The sequence below is a fragment of the Saccoglossus kowalevskii genome, chromosome 13 (assembly GCF_978046115.1).
Source record: "Saccoglossus kowalevskii chromosome 13, keSacKowa6.1, whole genome shotgun sequence".
In the NCBI taxonomy this organism is placed as follows: Eukaryota; Metazoa; Hemichordata; class Enteropneusta; family Harrimaniidae; genus Saccoglossus; species Saccoglossus kowalevskii.
Window position 1 is genome coordinate 34147601 of NC_140653.1, and position 22268 is coordinate 34169868.

General features: G+C 34.8%; 2 protein-coding genes across 2 annotated transcripts in view; one reads left to right on the plus strand and one right to left on the minus strand.

The window, feature by feature from the left end:
* Positions 1 to 1223: 1223 nt before the first annotated feature.
* LOC100368885 (coiled-coil domain-containing protein 11-like) lies at positions 1224 to 6146 on the minus strand. The gene is given in 8 exon segments (NM_001184868.1): positions 1224 to 1798; positions 1800 to 2130; positions 3135 to 3351; positions 3580 to 3798; positions 4055 to 4358; positions 4717 to 4890; positions 5151 to 5380; positions 5792 to 6146. Coding segments are annotated over 7 exon segments (1544 nt in total). The 5' UTR covers positions 5861 to 6146; the 3' UTR covers positions 1224 to 1798.
* Positions 6147 to 6428: 282 nt separating this feature from the next.
* Positions 6429 to 22268, plus strand: part of LOC100369032 (SKA complex subunit 1-like) — a 43113-nt gene continuing 27273 nt past the window's right edge. Inside the window, exons 1-4 of the mRNA XM_002735088.4 lie at positions 6429 to 6599; positions 10004 to 10128; positions 13737 to 13849; positions 18595 to 18735. Coding sequence (XP_002735134.1) covers positions 6512 to 6599; positions 10004 to 10128; positions 13737 to 13849; positions 18595 to 18735 — 467 coding nt within the window. The 5' untranslated portion in view covers positions 6429 to 6511. The remainder of the gene's footprint in view (positions 6600 to 10003; positions 10129 to 13736; positions 13850 to 18594; positions 18736 to 22268) is intronic.

Genomic DNA, 22268 nt, shown 5'->3' on the forward strand with positions numbered 1-22268 from the left:
TTTCAACTCAAATCACGAGTCCTGGCAGATCTCAGTATTATCGTTCACCAGTATGTGCTAAGATTATAACGCACGGTCCGTTATTTCAGTGAAACACGGCAGAGTGAAGAGTGAAGAGTTGGTATCATGCTCCCGCGCTTTCGTTTCTTGCACCCCTGGTTTTCTCCCATCATCCCTTGCGGTGTTGTCAATCATTGTTGCTGCGTAGCGTATATGGGAAAGCGTGATAATGCATTACATGGGGAAAACACTCATACAGGAATCATACAAATATGCAGACACTACGTATTCTCTGTAATTAACCCAATTAGTCTCAAATAAATAATGAAAAAAGAAATACATTTCTGACTGTCAAATTCCAGGTGCGACACATGTTTGCAGTGGAGAATTCTTTGAATTGAGTATATGTTTTGATTATGGGCTGCACATCCCAGGCCAAACAGACTGTATTGGTACATCCCGACCCAAAACACAGTGCACATCAAAGACCAAACAGGCTGCATATCTCAGATTAAACACATGCTACACAATTAAGAAAAAATTATGGTAGGTGGACTATATGTTTTATATGGGGAAAGGGTTTGTTTATCATAAACTTCAGTGTTGAATGCACAGCGTGTCTACGGCTGCCTTGGATTAGCAGTACCGGGATATACAAACTATATCAAACTTATGTAGGCATGCATGTACTAAATCTGTGTTTGGGGCTCCACTCAGCCGCTTTCTACATACTGCCACCACCTATTTGAAATTTGGCTAATCAAGGTGAAGACTGAGTTTTTCAGATATTTCATCACTCCTTCTTTACTGAGACATTCGACTGTAAGAAGAATGAAGGTCAGCACTTAAAGCGAGGGAGTCGTCACCTGCGCATGCGTAAGATGGCCATAGCACGTTATTGTTTACAAACAAGCGCCTACCCATGAGCCTTTCCATTTTTAGCGTGTGTTGTTATTGTCAATTGGGACTCAATTCCTGATGACCCTCTCGCTTCAACGGTTTTCCATTTTGGTATTCTCTACCAGCCTTATTGAATGTAAGTAGAACATGAACTTTCACTTTCTACTAGTAAACAGTCTTGGGTGTTGTCGATTTCGCACACAAATTTTGAACAATGATTGGTTTTTGCTTGGTGGTTCCAACATATTCGTATGTAGCTGGGTTCGAAAATAATTACCTGAGCGGCGCTGGCTTGTAAACTATAAATTTATACTTCCATTCTTCATATTAACAAAATATTTATTTATAACAACTATTTACAATTACATAGATAATGTAATATCCATGTTAAACCATCATGGGAGATACAAAGATGTTGGTTTTCACACTACTAATCAAACAAACAGTGGAGCAAGGAAAGGACTGGGTGATTTTCTAAATGATTGATATTGACAGGTTAGCTAGAAAGGCTTCGTCCTGTATGTACCAATGACCTCTCATGACCCCAGTTACCACAAAACATGGCAATCACAGTATTTACCATACTGTAGGAATGATAAATATTTAAATATCAGGCATAACAACGTTTAATTAATTCTGCTCAAATGTTAATATAATACAAATGCCTGGTATCTATTAAATGGATTATACTTCATTTCAACTTCCAAAATAAACTGAAATTAAAATTTTTAACTTGATTTCTGGAAGTGGCAAAAAATGTGATCATAGAGGACGGATACACAGTAAAATAAACAAAAAGAAGTCTGTAGATAAAAGAGTAAACCAGTAATACCATATATAATCCACATGTGGTGTCAGTTTTATGAATATTTACTTGTAGAAAATTACAAATATTGTATTATTGATATGCAGCATTTCTGGCCATATATGCTTTCCTCATTGGATGAGATTTGTCAATGACTGGTCTAGAAAGTGCCTCTTTTAATTTGGCCTGATATTGTGCTTCAGCATCAAGTCCTTTCAAATACTCTCGGTATTCTTCATCCTTAGCTACCTCCTTCACACGTTTTTCATAATCTAATTGTCCTTCAAGATCATTCTGGTATTGTAAATTCTGGGATTTCACCTTGGCCTCTCGCTCAGCTTCTAGACGTTTGTGTTCCTCAATGGCTGCAAGCATGGCTTCACATTCTTTACGGGCTTCTTCCTGTTTCTCCTTGTTGACTAACACTATAAGTGAAAAAAAAAATATTCATCATATAAATAAGTAATGCCAAATTTACAGGTCAATAGCATATCACAATAGGATCATACAATGATCCTGTTACATGATGAACACCTTTAGAACGTATGACCAGTAGTACCCATTTGGTTTTGCCAAAAGGACCTAAGTATAGGCATTCATATTTGTTTACATTTTGCTTGTAGAAACCGTGACTAGTATGCAAGAACAGGCTGTTCATACTAGAATATAAAATAACAATGCTGTTCACTGCTGTTATTATTGATATACATCTATGTGTCCCAGTTAATGAAACAACAAATGTGCAATGTCATAGCACATTGTGAGCTCATGCTCAGTGAGTACATTTGATATCCAATATTTGCATGCTTGTTAGCGAAAAATGAAGGGTGGAAAAATAAGATAAATGTTAGTGCATGTCAGTGCTTTACAGTAGCCGTCAGAGTTATGAGCACAAACATGTTTTTGTTTATTCTGATCTCCAAATATTTCTCTTCATTTTTATTTTAAAATGAGAATTTCTTTTCACACATTCATTTTGGAACCATGGGTTGATTTAGAAGGACACTCTCCAAACACATGTCCATACACATGCATCTCACAATGCAAAGCATCAATGACATCAAGACATTTTGAATACTACTCCGTTGAGAATCATGAGTGTTTGGTAATGTCAAGCTAAAAGGGTATATTCATCATATTTATAATTATAATTATTGGAAAAATAAAGTGATGTTTTGTTGAATTATTGTTAAGAATATGAATATATATGTCTGTACATTATCTGTATGCATGAGTACACATGTTTTACACAAATATTGGTTAATACTGCTCAAGAAGTTTGATTTTTGCTGGAAACCATAAGGACATTTTAAAATCCCAACTACCGGTAAATGTTTTTGATTGGTTTCATTGATAGGCATGTTATATAAGTGATGAATTATTTTCAATTACAGTGCTCATTAAAAACACAACATTCTTATATACTTACACTTGGCTTCAACTTGTTTCTGTCTCTCTGCTAAGACTTCTTGCATGAGTCTCTTCCTTGCCTCATGTTCTCTATCCCACTGGTCAAGTCTCTTCTGCCATTGTTTCTCTACCTCTGCAGTGATAACACGATCTAGCTCCTTCTCACGCTCTTTCTCCTCTTCCAACTGTTTACGTAGATAGGCACGATAACGAATTTGTTCTTCACGCAATTCACGCTGAAAATAAAACAATTTTAATTTCACGTAAGAATTCTTTTAAGCATACATGTAAATTACACAATCCTATACCTTAGCTGAAACTCTATAAGCATTATAAAGTTCTACAAATCTTGCTAGCATTCATGATACTCATGGCAATGCTTTTATTAATAACTTTATTGTACTGTATGGTATTAGAATTCAACAAAACATAAATATATTAAACAAATGACATTGTTTTCTGACCTTTCTTTGCTCCTGTTCCTTAGCTTCATTGCGGGATTCTTCCAACAGTTCTTCTAAAATCTTCATATCAAGTGCAAGTTCTTCTTGCATTTCTTTGGCTCTCTTCTTCATTTTTAATTTCAATGATTTATCCAACTCACTTCTCATGGCTGCTTGCCTGGATCTTTTCTCTGCCAATGCACGCTGCTCTTCCAGTTTACGTAGCTTATTTTGTTCTCTCTAAAGGCAACATATATTATAGGTAGTGAGTGACATGACTAAAACTAATCCAACAACATTGTATGTTACACATTTGAATAACTTGTCAATGTAATTTACTGTCACATGTATTCGATGTTATTAACTTTCTATGTCAGCAGCTACTATGAGTTTATAATTTTTAAAAATTTTACCATTTTCATTATACACTGTCTGTATGGGAAAAACACTATCGGTATTAGAAAATTCAGTTTAAATAATCATTAACTTAACTCACCAAAAGTTCTGCTTCTTCAGCTACCAGTCTTTTCTCTTCTAATTTTTGTTTCTGCAGTGCCGCCATCTGTACTTGTAATGTTTCCAGCACTTCTCTGTTTCTAGCCATCTGTTCTTTGGTTTCTCTTTCTTCCCTGGCTGCTTTGGCAAGTCTATCTTGTTCCCACATGTAGGCATACATGCGCTCATCTTCCAGTCTCTGTTGTTCCATTTGATCCTTGAGTTCCAGTTGCTTCATGCGTTCTGTGCATACCTCATCTTGGTGACGACGAGTGAGTGTTGACCTTAATTCTTCACACTCTTCCCTGTAGTAGAAAAGCATTAATAATACAATTCAAATCCTTGATCATGGTTCACTGTTCACAAACTATATGATCTCCACAAACTCAAATAATGGCATTTTGCATAGAATTTGGATAACAAATTCTCTTTTGTTTTGCTATTTGCATATGTAATGAATCTGAGAAATTGTAGGCACAAATTTAAGTTGACCACCTCCCTAAAACTCAAGTGTAATATCGTTTCTCTATTCTTGTTTTTTTTTCTTTATGAAAAACTCTATTGACTTTACAGCCTAAACCAGGTTCTAAACACAGGCTTTATATGTATATTGATTTGCACTGTAGTAGTATTAGTGTGTGGCAATGCAGTGATATGACATACCTCCACCTCTGGTCAAGTTTCTCTGCAACTACCTGTAGCCTTTCCTTTTCTCGCTTATCTTTCAAGAACTTTGCTCTTTCTCTCATTTTAGCTTGTCTTTCTATCACGGTTTCTTGTTTGTCTTCCATCTCTTTGAGGTATTGGTCCTCCTCAGCAGAGAGAAGATCACGTAACCTTTGATATTACAGCAAAAGGAACATGCATTACTTAACAATTTTGTTTAGTTTACAGTCATTGATAGAATTGAGAGTTTGTATTACTAGTAACTAAACACATGGCATTATTAGCTGTATATAAACACATAGTAAAGTTCATTTAGTAATATGAGACTTGGCATTGATTGTTTATACAAATTCAGTATTTCTGTATAACAAATTTGTGTTCAACTGTGCAGGAAAGCACCAGAGTTATGAATAATCATTGTATCATCTTACCTCTGCCTTCTGTCTTCTAAGCTGAATTCTTCTTGTTGTAACATATTTTTCACCTTTCTTTTAACTGTGTTTTGTTGAATGCGTCTGTCTGTGGTGCTTTCCCAGTCATTTTTTAGGTCATACATTTTATTGTATCGTACCAATGACTCGGCTTCTTCTCGCATGTCATCCTGTTTACGGCGCTCTAAAATCAAATGATCTGGAGGAAATCTGCTGGGCATTCTAGCTTTCTATAAAACACAAACAAATGACTATTGCTAGAATAATAATAATAACTTTATTATTCTACTAAAAACCTTCAGAGTGTTTTTGTATGGTAAGGAACATAAATACAAAGAAATACAAAAAACGTACAATACAAAAGAGATAAAAATAAAATGTTAGTAAAATATAAGAACAAATAGATTAATAATAATAATAATAATAATTTTATTAAAAGAGTTACAATTAAGAAGAATAAAAAAACAAAAGTACACATAACTATAACTCCTTATTATTGTAATACAAGCACTAGAATTTGTCTTTATTTCAAAAAAACAGGTTTGCTAGGCGTTGTAGGAAAGGTCTAGGTGACTTCTGAAATCGAATAGATTTTAGGCGAATGCAATCACTTGCAATGACATAAATAAATCATTACTTACAATTGCCACTGAATGCGGCGTTGGGCCCGTGTGTTCACGGGTCCTTCTTTTCGTCTGATATGCTAACATAATGCTTCTTTACTAAAATCCGTGAAGAAACACCGATGGATTCCACACCAAGAGAGTCGACTTAGCGACAAACAATACAAAATCTGACGAACAGACACTCTGCAATGGGTTACTCAAAATATCTTCAAATAATTATCCAACACAGATTAGTTGTACGTAGAATAATTATTTTTTCACCAAAGGTCTTCGTTCTTCTAAACCTCTTAAACAAATTGGAGCGATCGACAACAAGACAGACGATTTCCAGTGAGCTACCAATAACCTATAGTGCAGGCCTTTTTCGATCGGCCAAAAACAGCAACTAGGATATTGTGTGCGTACGTCACATTACCATAGCGATAAAATTCTAAATATATAGCGCCCTCATCAATATTAGTCTCGTTCAAATATATCCATTCCAGTACCTGGTGATGTTTGCATTTACGGTTATTTAAGATTATTAATATAAATCAAACCCAATAGATTAAATATAAATTTATTTATTTAGAAATAAATGCTTTGAATCACTAAAATTATAAACTTTTGTTTCAGTTAATATTTTTACCCTTGGACAAAAAATATTACCTTTGACCTAACACATGTGACCAAAGTTCGGAGCGGTTTATTTTGAACAAGGTCTATTTTTCGCAGGCCGTTTACACCACAAAAGTAATGGATTCACATACACTGGAGGAGCTCGGTGATTATTTTACCAGCAAAACTGCGAATATCCGAAAATGTATGGAGTTACACGGATGTGGTAAGTGTCAAAGAGTCCAGTCAATTTCTTTCGTCTGGCGCTTCATAGTAGTTCTGGGTCTTGTTTACAAATGTGTTCAAACACAAAAGCTTGCATTAATATAAATAATTATATAACCAAAGAATTCGCTACTAGTAGAGGAGTAAAACAGGGATGTTTTCGACATTTTTATTAATGATTTAAAGAATAGTTCGGATAATTAACAATTTATTAACTCATAACAACCTACTGAAGGAGGTTAAAGGTTACAACAACAACAAAAAATTACAGATACAAATTAATCAAATTACAATGGCTAATAGTTTAAAGACAACCAGAAACAGACTAAATTGAAGTTAGTAACAGAAATATATAATAAAGTAAAATGAAACACCAACAAAAAACTAAAAACTGAATATAAAAACAAAAACCCAATGAACACATAATAGGTGTAAAAAAAAAAAGTCAATGACTAAGAAGGTGCTGCTGTCATAACAGTAATGCCAGTACTAAATCACCACTTTTGAATAATAACAGTGTTAACTCTATTTTATATGCAGATGGTTTAGCCCTCACTTCCACTACCCAGGCTGGTCTACAGACATCATTAAATACATTAAATGAATATTGCAATAAGTGGAAATTGAGTGTGAACTTTTTAAAAACTAAAGTTGTTATCTTTGGTACATCAGCATTGAGAACAAAAAATACCAATTCAGTTTTGGAAATGATAACATTCAACAACAAACAGTTTTTCATATCTAGGAATCACAATAAAATCAAATGAGAATTTTGTAGTTGTCATGTTAAATTTAGCAGGTAAAGCTGGAAAATCAATTTACATCATGAACGGAGTACTTTTAGGAAATCTAGACATAAAACTAAAAATGAAACTATTTAAGAATTACATAAACCCAATTTTGCTTCATGGCTCCGAATTATGGGCCCTAGAGAAAAAAAGAGTCAGGGTATTATATCCAAAGAAAGCTCATTTCTTAAAATGAATGATTTATGTAAAAATTCCCCTAAAAGTTTTATTATATTTCTGTCATTACTTTTCATTAAATATGTGAATTTTTGCAAGTTGGTAATTATTTCTTTGGGGAATAAAATATTGGAAATAAAATCATTTCTATCTGTTTGATATTGTGGACAAACTAAAAGAAAGTGTAATTCGTCTTCAACTTCCTGTAATGGGCATTGTTTACAAATTCTATTTTCTAATGGGGTTTTTGGATTGGTATGTCTGCCTTTTTCAATGATATTCTTTGATTATTATCCAAAACATTAAGGTAATTTTCCAGATCATCGGGGTAAAGTAGCGTGCTAATTTTAGTGTTATGTTGTGTGACCTGATCAAGGGATCTGTCTTCCAAGTATTCACTCATATCATTCACATATAAATTAAATAGTGTGGGGCTTATAACACAGCCTTGTCTCACACCATTTGTTGTCTCAAATATATTTGTGATTGAAACAAAAAAATCAAATTAATCAAATTTAAAAAATTCAAAGAAACAAGAACTTTGTCAATTATTGCATAAACAAAAGATTTAAATTTTTGGTTATGTGAAACGTTTATGAGGGTGAATGATATAGCTGTAATAGAAGATTTCAACTTTATACAGAAACCATGTATTGCTAAGGGGGTTGGATTAGGTATCTTGATTCATAATTTTATTGTTATAGCTGATGAATGTCTTGACCCCCACAATGACAATTGGGAACGTTTGTAAGTTAAAGTAAAACCCAAGAGTCAGTCAATCTAATCTGCATTTGTGTAGTGTACTTCCCTATAGAATGGAAAAATACAAATCTTACTTTTCCATCAGCTTTTAGTTGAAATGCAAACCTTAGAAAATCAATAATATTCTAATAATGGGTGACTTCAAAAGCAAAATGATGATGCTATCACAATATTATAGGGATCCAGCCAGTAATCACTTACTGAAATCTGTGAAGATACTGAGTTTTGTTCAAGTATAATGTTATTTTTTCTGTTTATTGTTTATATTGATGTTGTGATTTTTCTTGTAAATGACTTGTAAGCATTTTTGTAAGTATTATTATTAAATCATTTTAATAACATTTTACTGATTATATGGTTATGTTATTATTTAAAGTACCGGTACATGTCATTGAATGTTTATCAGAGACTCTATTAACACAATTTATTGAATAAATGGTTTGCTGCTTCCCCAGTCACCTTAACTTCTAAATTGGAAATGATTTATACCACAGTTACATGTAGCTGGTGTACAAGTGATAATTAAATAAATGTGTTATTGTCTGTATGGGGGCTGCCATCTTAAATACGGCATGAAACTGAATAAGGGACAAGTTTAGAAACACATTTTTCAGGTCTTAAAATTATTAGGGTCCGTGGGAACATTGGGCAAGTCAATTGTATGCAAACATGATGCAAAGCGACTATTTCCATGATTTTTCTTGCACGATTTGTACTTTGACTGATAGGTCAAGTCTGTTAACCAATCAGATAGCTGTGTTGTGCAGATGCAATTCTTTGAGAATTCGCAAAGGCAGTGAATTATCAATGTCAAGGTATGATCTGTTGGTATTGATTTTGGCAAAACAATGTTTTGTAAAAAAAACCTGTATTTACCACCTTTTGCAGTTGTTAACAGGTCATTGTCGAAGCATAGATTACGCACATTTGATATACATTTGTATTTGTTGTGGTTCATATCCATGCTGTATTATAGGATAGGATATTTTATTTGGAACGTACCCCCCGGTACACAAAAACAATGCTTGTAAAAGTCCAACGTAAGAAACATACAGTATCACAACTAATCTAAAATAATTTTAAAATCTGAAAAACAAAATTAGCTAAAATACTACAAATATATTTGTCTACACTAGAGAAAACATTAATAAACAATTCTCCATTTGGTAAGGTTTGAAAGTCAGATGAGTATTTGAACAATGTATAGAGGAATATTTTCTGTGTTCTGAAAAACTGTCACAATGAAAAAAGTAATGTTTTTCATCACCCACATCCTTAGATTCACATAAATTAAATAACAGCTTATTAAAAAAGTCAAAAAATGATCAAATGTATGATAATGTATAACTTGACTGTAGAATTAGGAGTATCTTGGAGATGGGTGCTTAGTCAAACTTGAAACTGAAAATAGAAATGTGGCAGCAGTCGGGGTGAGACAATGAAAAATTGTTTTACAAGATTTTGTTTGTTCAGCAACAAAATTCTATTTTCATCACATGCTACATGTATACTGCTTTTATGTTTGATGTAAACTAAAGAGATTGTAATGTGGAATGATGGTGGCTTAACACAAATAAAGGAAATTTTGAATGCTTGAACAAATGCAAATAAAAGATTTTTACAGAGAGGTAAATACTGTTGTTTTTCTTAGTTGTCCAATTTAATTATTCATTTGTAGGGAATGAACCAAACTGTCATAAACTATTAAAGTCTCTTGACATGGAGTTGATTGCTGCTGAAGATATTTTATCTGAAATGAAAAAATACATCAGTGTTGAGAGACGAAAACTGACAGATGCACAGGTATGTACAATGTATGTGCAAATCACATGTGCCACTTGCATAGACACGATACTAAAATCACAGGCACGCTACTTAAACCAGATGCAAACCACACATGCCACATGAAAACCACAGGTACCATATGCAAATCACAGACTTTATATGCAAATCAAAGGCACCATATGCAAATCACAGGAAACAAATCAAAGAGGCCATATGCAAATCAAGCAAGTCATATGCAAATCGTAGCTTCCAAATGCAATCAGACACCACAAGCAAATCATAGGAAACACAGACTTTATATGCAAATCACAGATACCATATGCAAATCACAGGTACCATATGCAAATCACAGGTACTATATGCAAATCACAGGTACTATATGCAAATCACAGACTTTATATCCATTTAGCACAAGTACCATATGCAAATCACAGACTTTATATGCAAATCACAGGAAACATATCTAAATCACGGGCACCATACGCAAATCTCAGGTACTATATGCAAATCACAGACTTTATATCCATTTAGCACATGTACCATACGCAAATCACAGACTTTATATGCAAATCACAGGAAACATATCTAAATCACAGGCACCATACGCAAATCACAAGAACAACTTTCAAATCACAGGCACCATTCGCAGATCAGACATCATAAGCAAACCAAAGACACCATATGCAAATCAAAGAGACCAAATGCAAATCACAAGCACCATAAGCAAATCACATGTACCATATTCAAACTACGCGTACCGTATGCAAACCACACACCATTCGCAACTCACAGGCACCACATGTAAACCACACATTACAAGCAAGCCACAGACACCACATGCAAATCCCATGTACCATTACTACCATATGCAAATCACAAGCACCATAGCAACCACATGCACCATATGCAAACCACGGAAACCACGTTTCTACATTCATGTACAAAGTGATACATGTAGCTCCTTCCAAGTTTACATTTTTTCCACCTAAGATTTGGATCTTACTATTGGTTCCATTATTTCAAAAACACATTTTATTAATTTATTCATAAATAAAGTTTGAAAACACAAGAAAACTGAGTAATTTGCTATATAGGTCTAAAAAAAATATATTTCATAGCACTCCAGGTGCTGCACTATACACTGGTCAGTTGGCCATGTACTGACGCAAACCTATTTGTCATCTCAACTACCCAGGGAGCATACAACTTTGACTGCCATATATAGGCACACATGGTTTAGGTGTTAAACATTTAGTACCAGGTTCTCATATACACCTAGATAGTGAGAAACAGTAGGCACAAGCCATGCATAGCACAGTCCCTGTTAGTTATCAAATCTAAGTTATATAGTTTTGTTTATAGTATGTACAAGTACTTGTTCATATTGAGAAATATTGCTCTGGAACAGCATTAATTATAACAAAATGGCCACCAGTCAGCCATTTTGAATCGGATTGTCAAACTAATACATCTGTATATCTATGACATGATGGTATAATGATTATTTAAAATTTTAACATCAGTCAAAGCATGTCAGAGATATGGCACTAGAACCGCATTCATTAAAACAAAATGGCTGCCAGTCGGTCATTTTGAATCCGATCTAAAAAACAAAATGACATGCACCAGGAACCCATAATGTCTGATGTATGTACCCAATTTGACCAAATTCCATTCATACACGACCGAGATCCAGTTCCAGAATGCCAGAAATGCTTGATTTTTTAGCACACAAAAGGCCACCATTCGGCTATTTTGAATCAGATCATCAAACCAATATATCTATATATCTATGAGGTGATGTACATGTATAATGAATAATTAAAATTCGAACATAATCAGTCAAGTCACTCACAACCACATTCATTAAAACAAAATGGCCACCAGCCGCTCACAGGCATGGACACACAGACACAGAGGTCAATCCATAAGTCCTTGTTTTCGAACTGCATCCAAACGGGGACTATCGGTAATAAAGTGCAGTGTGATGCACCTAAAATCTCACAAACAGGCTAGCTCATTGTGCACAGCCACAATGTTGCACGAGGTGCACACAATAGACAAAAGGCGCACTTACGTGTACTTGACATTAGTGTACTGCATCAAGGTTAAGACACAGTGAAAATGGTGTAACGAGTAACAGAAATATTTGTGTTGGTTCAAAACTTATGCATATTACAAGAATCTACTCTTAAGAAACAAAATTCCCTCAAATCTTTCAATAAATCTTTTTTACCAGATGTATGTTGTGCACCAAACAGTATCAAAATCATGTACATTTTATATCAATTCATTGTCTATATACACAATTTCACTGCACATGTCATTGAATAACAAGTATGGTTTTTCCCCAGAAAAAAAAAAGAATTACATTTTAAAACAATTGTTCTTGTGAATTTCTTGTGAGTCACAGAAACAACATTGGTTAAATATGATTGATTGTAAGAAAATATGGCATTAGCTGGTTTTGAGTTTGATGCAAATGTAGGTCATTGGATGACATTGCATGGACTTAAAGGTGGAACAACGAAATAATTACATCATTTATAATGTAATAATTAGAATGAAAAATTCCCCAGTACCTTTTTTTTATTAGCTCCGCTGTCAACTTTGTCGAGCGGAGCTTATCATATGAGTGATTGTCCGTCGTTGTCCGGTGTCCGTCGTCCGTGTCAATGTTTTACTTTTTAGACTTCTTCTTGAAAACTACAAGCCTGAATGCTTTGATACTTGGTGTATATGTACCTTGGGTAGACCTCTCTCAGATTTGTTCATTTCATGATCATATCTTGAATTTTCTAATTTTGGAGAATATTTTTGTCATTTTTGGTAAAAAGTGATATTTTCGACTTCTTGTTAAAAACCGCAAGTCCAATTGCTTTGATATATTATACATATAGGTACTACATGTGGACCTTTCTCAGATTTGTTCATTTTTAATGATATCTTCTGTTCTTTAATTGCCATCTGCATTGCTAACAGCGGAGCTATCTCAGCCGACAGGCTGCTTGTTTGAACTGTGCTGTGATGTGAACTTTTCAATCACATCCGGAATGAACAGCTGTTTCATTGAATAGCATAGTATCACAGCGGTAGAGAGAGACCTTTGTGTGTGTCGATTCAGAGGTCGTCACTTTGAATCTCCCTGCCAGTGACTATTATTTTCTTCTTTCGAATTATGCATTATTTGTGTGTTTTAAGTGCATTGTCAGTAAATTTGTTTCCTGTGTTACTGTTTTTGATGACAATTTGCAAGGGTACAGCACCATAGCATAGCCAAGACTTGAACTCACAACTATGTGATTGCCAGTTGTATTCATTCTTCGAATCCAAATACCCGAACACTACATTATATGTTTTTTCATGGGGTATCATTCTCAAATTATGGTCTCTAGTTTTCTTTTATGATTTCTCTTAATTTGTTGTAAGTGCATTCTAATGTTGCAGTATATGATACTGTTTTTATATATTCTCCATTAGTATCGATTGTGTCCACGTAAATAAGTCATTCTTACTGACCTAGTATAATACATTAAATTTGTTTGTTTATGTGTATGTCTAATAGAGAAAATGCAATATGTACATGTATATACATGTATCAATTAATTGTTTTCTACGATCCATAGGAACTAATGAACAACTGTAATGATCTTCTGCAAAATACACTTTATATGAGTAAACATTTACCAGACCATCTGCCTGGCACACAAAAGAAAAATGCTGATGCTGATAACTTCAGGTATGTAGAGCAAATTTTTTTATAAATATTTAAGTTGTTACCTTGCAAACTGCAAATGGGATTCATCATTCCCACCAGACATTACAAAGAAGTAGTTCACTACTCTCACATTCTGGTTACAAAGTAGTGGTTCACTACTCCCACATTCTGGTTACAAAGTAATGATTCACTACTCTCACATTCTGGTTACAAAGTAATGATTCACTACTCTCACATTCTGGTTACAAAGTAATGATTCACTACTCTCACATTCTGGTTACAAAGTAATGATTCACTACTCTCACATTCTTGTTACAAAGTAATGATTCACCACTCTCACACTCTGGTTACAAAGTAATGATTCACTACTCTCACATTCTGGTTACAAAGTAATGACTCACTACTCCCACATTCTGGTTACAAAGTAATGATTCACTACTCCCACATTCTGGTTACAAAGTAATGATTCACTGCTCTCACATTCTGGTTACAAAGTAATGATTCACTACTCCCACATTCTGGTTACAAAGTAATGGTTCACTACTCCCACATTCTGGTTACAAAGTAATGATTCACTACTCCCACATTCTGGTTACAAAGTAATGATTCACCACTCTCACATTCTGGTTACAAAGTAATGGTTCACTACTCTCACATTCTGGTTACAAAGTAATGACTCACTACTCCCACATTCTGGTTACAAAGTAATGATTCACTACTCCCACATTCTGGTTACAAAGTAATGATTCACTGCTCTCACATTCTGGTTACAAAGTAATGATTCACTACTCCCACATTCTGGTTACAAAGTAATGGTTCACTACTCCCACATTCTGGTTACAAAGTAATGATTCACCACTCTCACATTCTGGTTACAAAGTAATGGTTCACTACTCCCACATTCTGGTTACAAAGTAATGATTCACCACTCTCACATTCTGGTTACAAAATAATGATTCACTACTCTCACATTCTGGTTACAAAGTAATGATTCACTACTCCCACATTCTGGTTACAAAGTAATGATTCACCACTCTCACATTTTGGTTACAAAGTAATGATTCACTACTCTCACATTCTGGTTACAAAGTAATGATTCACCACTCTCACATTTTGGTTACAAAGTAATGATTCACTACTCCCACATTCTGGTTACAAAGTAATGATTCACCACTCTCACATTTTGGTTACAAAGTAATGATTCACCACTCTCACATTTTGGTTACAAAGTAATGATTCACTACTCTCACATTCCGGTTACAAAGTAATGATTCACTACTCTCATAATCTGGTTACAAAGTAATGATTCACCACTCTCACATTCTGGTTACAAAGTAATGATTCACCTCTCTCACATTCTGGTTACAAAGTAATGATTCACTACTCTCACATTCTGGTTACAAAGTAATGATTCACTACTCCCACATTCTGGTTACAAAGTAATGATTCACCACTCTCACATTCTGGTTACAAAGTAATGATTCACCTCTCTCACATTCTGGTTACAAAGTAATGATTCACTACTCTCACATTCTGGTTACAAAGTAATGATTCACTACTCCCACATTCTGGTTACAAAGTAATGGTTCACTACTCTCACATTCTGGTTACAAAGTAATGATTCACCACTCTCACATTCTAGTTACAAAGTAATGATTCACCACTCTCACATTCTGGTTACAAAGTAATGATTCACTACTCTCACATTCTGGTTACAAAGTAATGATTCACTACTCCCACATTCTGGTTACAAAGTAATGATTCACCACTCTCACATTCTGGTTACAAAGTAATGATTCACCTCTCTCACATTCTGGTTACAAAGTAATGATTCACTACTCTCACATTCTGGTTACAAAGTAATGATTCACTACTCCCACATTCTGGTTACAAAGTAATGATTCACCACTCTCACATTCTGGTTACAAAGTAATGATTCACCACTCTCACATTCTGGTTACAAAGTAATGATTCACTACTCTCACATTCTGGTTACAAAGTAATGATTCACTACTCTCACATTCTGGTTACAAAGTAATGGTTCACTACTCCCACATTCTGGTTACAAAGTAATGATTCACCACTCTCACATTCTGGTTACAAAATAATGATTCACTACTCTCACATTCTGGTTACAAAGTAATGATTCACTACTCTCACATTCTGGTTACAAAGTAATGATTCACCACTCTCACATTCTGGTTAAAAGATATTGGTTCACTACTCTCACATTCTGGTTACAAAGTAATGATTCACCTCTCACATTCTGGTTACAAAGTAATGAATCACCACTCCCACATTCTGGTTACAAAGTAATTATTCACTACTCCCACACTCTGGTTACAAAGTAATGATTCACCACTCTCACATTCTGGTTACAAAGTAATGATTCACTACTCTCACATTCTGGTTACAAAGTAATGATTCACCACTCTCACATTCTGGTTACAAAGTAATGACTCACTACTCTCACATTCTGGTTACAAAGTAATGATTCACCACTCTCACATTCTGGTTACAAAGTAATGAATCACCACTCTCACATTCTGGTTACAAAGTAATGATTCACTACTCCCACATTCTGGTTACAAAGTAATGATTCACTACTCCCACATTCTGGTTACAAAGTAATGATTCACCACTCTCACATTCTGGTTACAAAGTAATGATTCACCACTCTCACATTCTGGTTACAAAGTAATGATTCACCACTCTCACATTCTAGTTACAAAGTAGTGGTTCACTACTCTCACATTCTGGTTACAAAGTAATGACTCACTACTCTCACATTCTGGTTACAAAGAAGTGGTTCACTACTCTCACATTCCGGTTACAAAGTAATGATTCATCACTCTCACATTCTAGTTACAAAGTAATGATTCACTATTCTCACATTCTGGTTACAAAGTAATGATTCACTACTCCCACATTCTGGTTACAAAGTAATGATTCACTACTCTCACATTCTGGTTACAAAGTAATGATTCACTACTCCCACATTCTGGTTACAAAGTAATGATTTACCACTCTCACATTCTAGTTACAAAGTAATGATTCACTACTCTCACATTCTGGTTACAAAGTAATGATTCACCACTCTCACATTCTGGTTACAAAGTAATGATTCACTACTCCCACATTCTGGTTACAAAGTAATGATTCTCTACTCTCACATTCTGGTTACAAAGTAATGATTCACCACTCTCACATTCTGGTTACAAAGTAATGATTCACCACTCTCACATTCTGGTTACAAAGTAATGATTCACTACTCTCACATTCTGGTTACAAAGTAATGATTCACCACTCTCACATTTTGGTTACAAAGTAATGATTCACCACTCTCACATTCTGGTTACAAAGTAATGATTCACCACTCCCACATTCTGGTTACAAAGTAATGATTCACCACTCCCACATTCTGGTTACAAAGTAATGATTCACTACTCCCACATTCTGGTTACAAAGTAATGATTCACTACTCTCACATTCTAGTTACAAAGTAATGATTCACCACTCTCACATTCTGGTTACAAAGTAATGATTCACTACTCCCACATTCTGGTTACAAAGTAATGATTCACTACTCTCACATTCTAGTTACAAAGTAATGATTCACCACTCTCACATTCTGGTTACAAAGTAATGATTCACTACTCCCACATTCTGGTTACAAAGTAATGATTCACTACTCTCACATTCTAGTTACAAAGTAATGATTCACCACTCTCACATTCTGGTTACAAAGTAATGATTCACTACTCTCACATTCTGGTTACAAAGTAATGATTCACTACTCTCACATTCTTGTTACAAAGTAATGATTCACTGCTCTCACATTCTGGTTACAAAGTAATGAATCACCACTCCCACATTCTGGTTACAAAGTAATGATTCACTACTCTCACATTCTGGTTACAAAGTAATGATTCACTACTCTCACATTCTAGTTACAAAGTAATGATTCACTACTCTCACATTCTGGTTACAAAGTAATGATTCACTACTCTCACATTCTAGTTACAAAGTAACGATTCACTACTCTCACATTCTGGTTACAAAGTAATGATTCACTACTCTCACATTCTAGTTACAAACACAAAGTGACCAATATCAAACACAAAGTAACCAATATCAAACACAAAGTGACCAATATAAAACACAAAGTAACCAATATCAAACACAAAGTGACCAATATAAAACACAAAGTGACCAATATAAAACACAAAGTGACCAATATCAAACACAAAGTGACCAATATCAAACACAAAGTGACCAATATCAAACACAAAGTGACCAATATCAAACACAAAGTGACCAATATAAAACACAAAGTGACCAATATCAAACGCGAAGTGATCGATATCGAACACAAAGGGACCAATATCGAACACATAGAGACCCATATTGAACACAAAGTCACCCATATTGAACACAAAGTCACCCATATTGAACACAAAGGCACCCATATTGAACACAAAGTGACCAATATTGAACACAAAGGGTCTGGTATTGAACATGAAGTGACCAATATTGAACACAAAGCGTCTGGTATTGAACACAAAGTGATCAATTTTGAACACAAAGGGACCCATATTGAACACAAAGGGTATGGTATTGAACACAAAGGGACCCATATTGAACACCGAGGGTCTGGTATTGAACACCAAAGGACATTTATCGAACATGATGCGATGCAACAATTGTGGTTCTGTAACTGATTCATGTTTTATTGCTCTAATTAAGAATGAATTTATTGTTCATAGAGGAAGTAAGCTTGTGGAACAATCAAGTCAGATAAGTCAAGTAACTCCAGAGGAAGTAACATCAAAAATGAAGAAAAAAAAACAAGTTAACATACCCAAGATGAATTACATAACTATGGAGGAATTTGAATCTGTTCCAAAGTAAGTCAGTCCTATCAGTCAATCTGTACTATAGTACAAAATGTTAGCGGTACGTAAATGCATTGTTAGCTTTGCTATAATGTAGTTGTAGCGCAAGGGTAAAATTCTTGGGCATACATGATATTAATTGATGTGTTGTTGATTCTATTGTTTATATTCAAATTAGTTTTATAGTGTTCTATAGAAAAAAAGGATGGAAACATACATGGTATCTCAACAGATTTTGGTGATTTTGTATGTCACGTTTCTGTTGCCAATGCCAGGAAAGGTTGATTCATGATCTGTGAATAGTGGGATATCTGAGTACCATACTGAACACATTGTAAGAGTATTATTCTTGGCTAGATCACAGCTTCAAAATAAACCCAGAGCCTATTTATCCCACTTCTTGATGTGAGAGTTCAGCTTTTTTCTCCTGGAGGCAATATTACATCTCTCGGAAGTATTGAACATACCTTTTATAAGCCATAAATTTTAAATTTTGTTTTCTATACCAACACTGATATACATGTACATGTACAAGTATATATTTCTTTGCCATCAAAATTAGGAAGTTTAACAGACAGGGGTAGTCTTCGTCACAAAATTTGTTTAGGGCCGAAAAATTTAATTTATTTTCCCATAACATAAAGAATGATTCCCAAAGCTCTCTCACATCAATGCATTCATAAAGAATGATTCCCAAAGCTCTCTCACATCAATGCATTCATAAAGAATGATTCCCAAAGCTCTCTCACATCAATGCATTCATAAAGAATGATTCCCAAAGCTCTCACATCAATGCATTCATAAAGAATGATTCCCAAAGCTCTCTCACATCAATGCATTCATAAAGAATGATTCCCAAGCTCTCTCACATCAATGCATTCATAAAGAATGATTCCCAAAGCTCTCTCACATCAATGCATTCATAAAGAATGATTCCCAAAGCTCTCTCACATCAATGCATTCATAAAGAATGATTCCAAAGCTCTCTCACATCAATGCATTCATAAAGAATGATTCCAAAGCTCTCTCACATCAATGCATTCATAAAGAATGATTCCCAAAGCTCTCTCACATCAATGCATTCATAAAGAATGATTCCCAAGCTCTCTCACATCAATGCATTCATAAAGAATGATTCCCAAAGCTCTCTCACATCAATGCATTCATAAAGAATGATTTCCAAGCTCTCTCACATCAATGCATTCATAAAGAATGATTCCCAAGCTCTCTCACATCAATGCATTCATAAAGAATGATTCCCAAAGCTCTCTCACATCAATGCATTCATAAAGAATGATTTCCAAGCTCTCTCACATCAATGCATTCATAAAGAATGATTCCCAAAGCTCTCTCACATCAATGCATTCATAAAGAATGATCCCAAAGCTCTCTCACATCAATGCATTCATAAAGAATGATTCCCAAAGCTCTCTCACATCAATGCATTCATAAAGAATGATTCCCAAGCTCTCTCACATCAATGCATTCATAAAGAATGATTTCCAAGCTCTCTCACATCAATGCATTCATAAAGAATGATTCCCAAAGCTCTCTCACATCAATGCATTCATAAAGAATGATTCCCAAAGCTCTCTCACATCAATGCATTCATAAAGAATGATTCCCAAGCTCTCTCACATCAATGCATTCATAAAGAATGATTCCCAAAGCTCTCTCACATCAATGCATTCATAAAGAATGATTTCCAAGCTCTCTCACATCAATGCATTCATAAAGAATGATTCCCAAGCTCTCTCACATCAATGCATTCATAAAGAATGATTCCCAAAGCTCTCTCACATCAATGCATTCATAAAGAATGATTTCCAAGCTCTCTCACATCAATGCATTCATAAAGAATGATTCCCAAAGCTCTCTCACATCAATGCATTCATAAAGAATGATCCCAAAGCTCTCTCACATCAATGCATTCATAAAGAATGATTCCCAAAGCTCTCTCACATCAATGCATTCATAAAGAATGATTCCCAAGCTCTCTCACATCAATGCATTCATAAAGAATGATTTCCAAGCTCTCTCACATCAATGCATTCATAAAGAATGATTCCCAAAGCTCTCTCACATCAATGCATTCATAAAGAATGATTCCCAAAGCTCTCTCACATCAATGCATTCATAAAGAATGATTCCCAAAGCTCTCTCACATCAATGCATTCATAAAGAATGATTCCCAAGCTCTCTCACATCAATGCATTCATAAAGAATGATTCCCAAAGCTCTCTCACATCAATGCATTCATAAAGAATGATTTCCAAGCTCTCTCACATCAATGCATTCATAAAGAATGATTTCCAAGCTCTCTCACATCAATGCATTCATAAAGAATGATTCCCAAAGCTCTCTCACATCAATGCATTCATAAAGAATGATTCCCAAAGCTCTCTCACATCAATGCATTCATAAAGAATGATTCCCAAAGCTCTCTCACATCAATGCATTCATAAAGAATGATTCCCAAAGCTCTCTCACATCAATGCATTCATAAAGAATGATTCCCAAAGCTCTCTCACATCAATGCATTCATAAAGAATGATTCCCAAAGCTCTCTCACATCAATGCATTCATAAAGAATGATTCCCAAGCTCTCTCACATCAATGCATTCATAAAGAATGATTCCCAAGCTCTCTCACATCAATGCATTCATAAAGAATGATTCCCAAGCTCTCTCACATCAATGCATTCATAAAGAATGATTCCCAAGCTCTCTCACATCAATGCATTCATAAAGAATGATTCCCAAAGCTCTCTCACATCAATGCATTCATAAAGAATGATTCCCAAAGCTCTCTCACATCAATGCATTCATAAAGAATGATTCCCAAGCTCTCTCACATCAATGCATTCATAAAGAATGATTCCCAAAGCTCTCTCACATCAATGCATTCATAAAGAATGATTCCCAAAGCTCTCTCACATCAATGCATTCATAAAGAATGATTCCCAAGCTCTCTCACATCAATGCATTCATAAAGAATGATTCCCAAGCTCTCTCACATCAATGCATTCATAAAGAATGATTCCCAAAGCTCTCTCACATCAATGCATTCATAAAGAATGATTCCCAAAGCTCTCTCACATCAATGCATTCATAAAGAATGATTCCCAAAGCTCTCTCACATCAATGCATTCATAAAGAATGATTCCCAAAGCTCTCTCACATCAATGCATTCATAAAGAATGATTCCCAAGCTCTCTCACATCAATGCATTCATAAAGAATGATTCCCAAAGCTCTCTCACATCAATGCATTCATAAAGAATGATTTCCAAGCTCTCTCACATCAATGCATTCATAAAGAATGATTCCCAAAGCTCTCTCACATCAATGCATTCATAAAGAATGATTCCCAAAGCTCTCTCACATCAATGCATTCATAAAGAATGATTCCAAAGCTCTCTCACATCAATGCATTCATAAAGAATGATTCCCAAGCTCTCTCACATCAATGCATTCATAAAGAATGATTCCCAAGCTCTCTCACATCAATGCATTCATAAAGAATGATTCCCAAGCTCTCTCACAT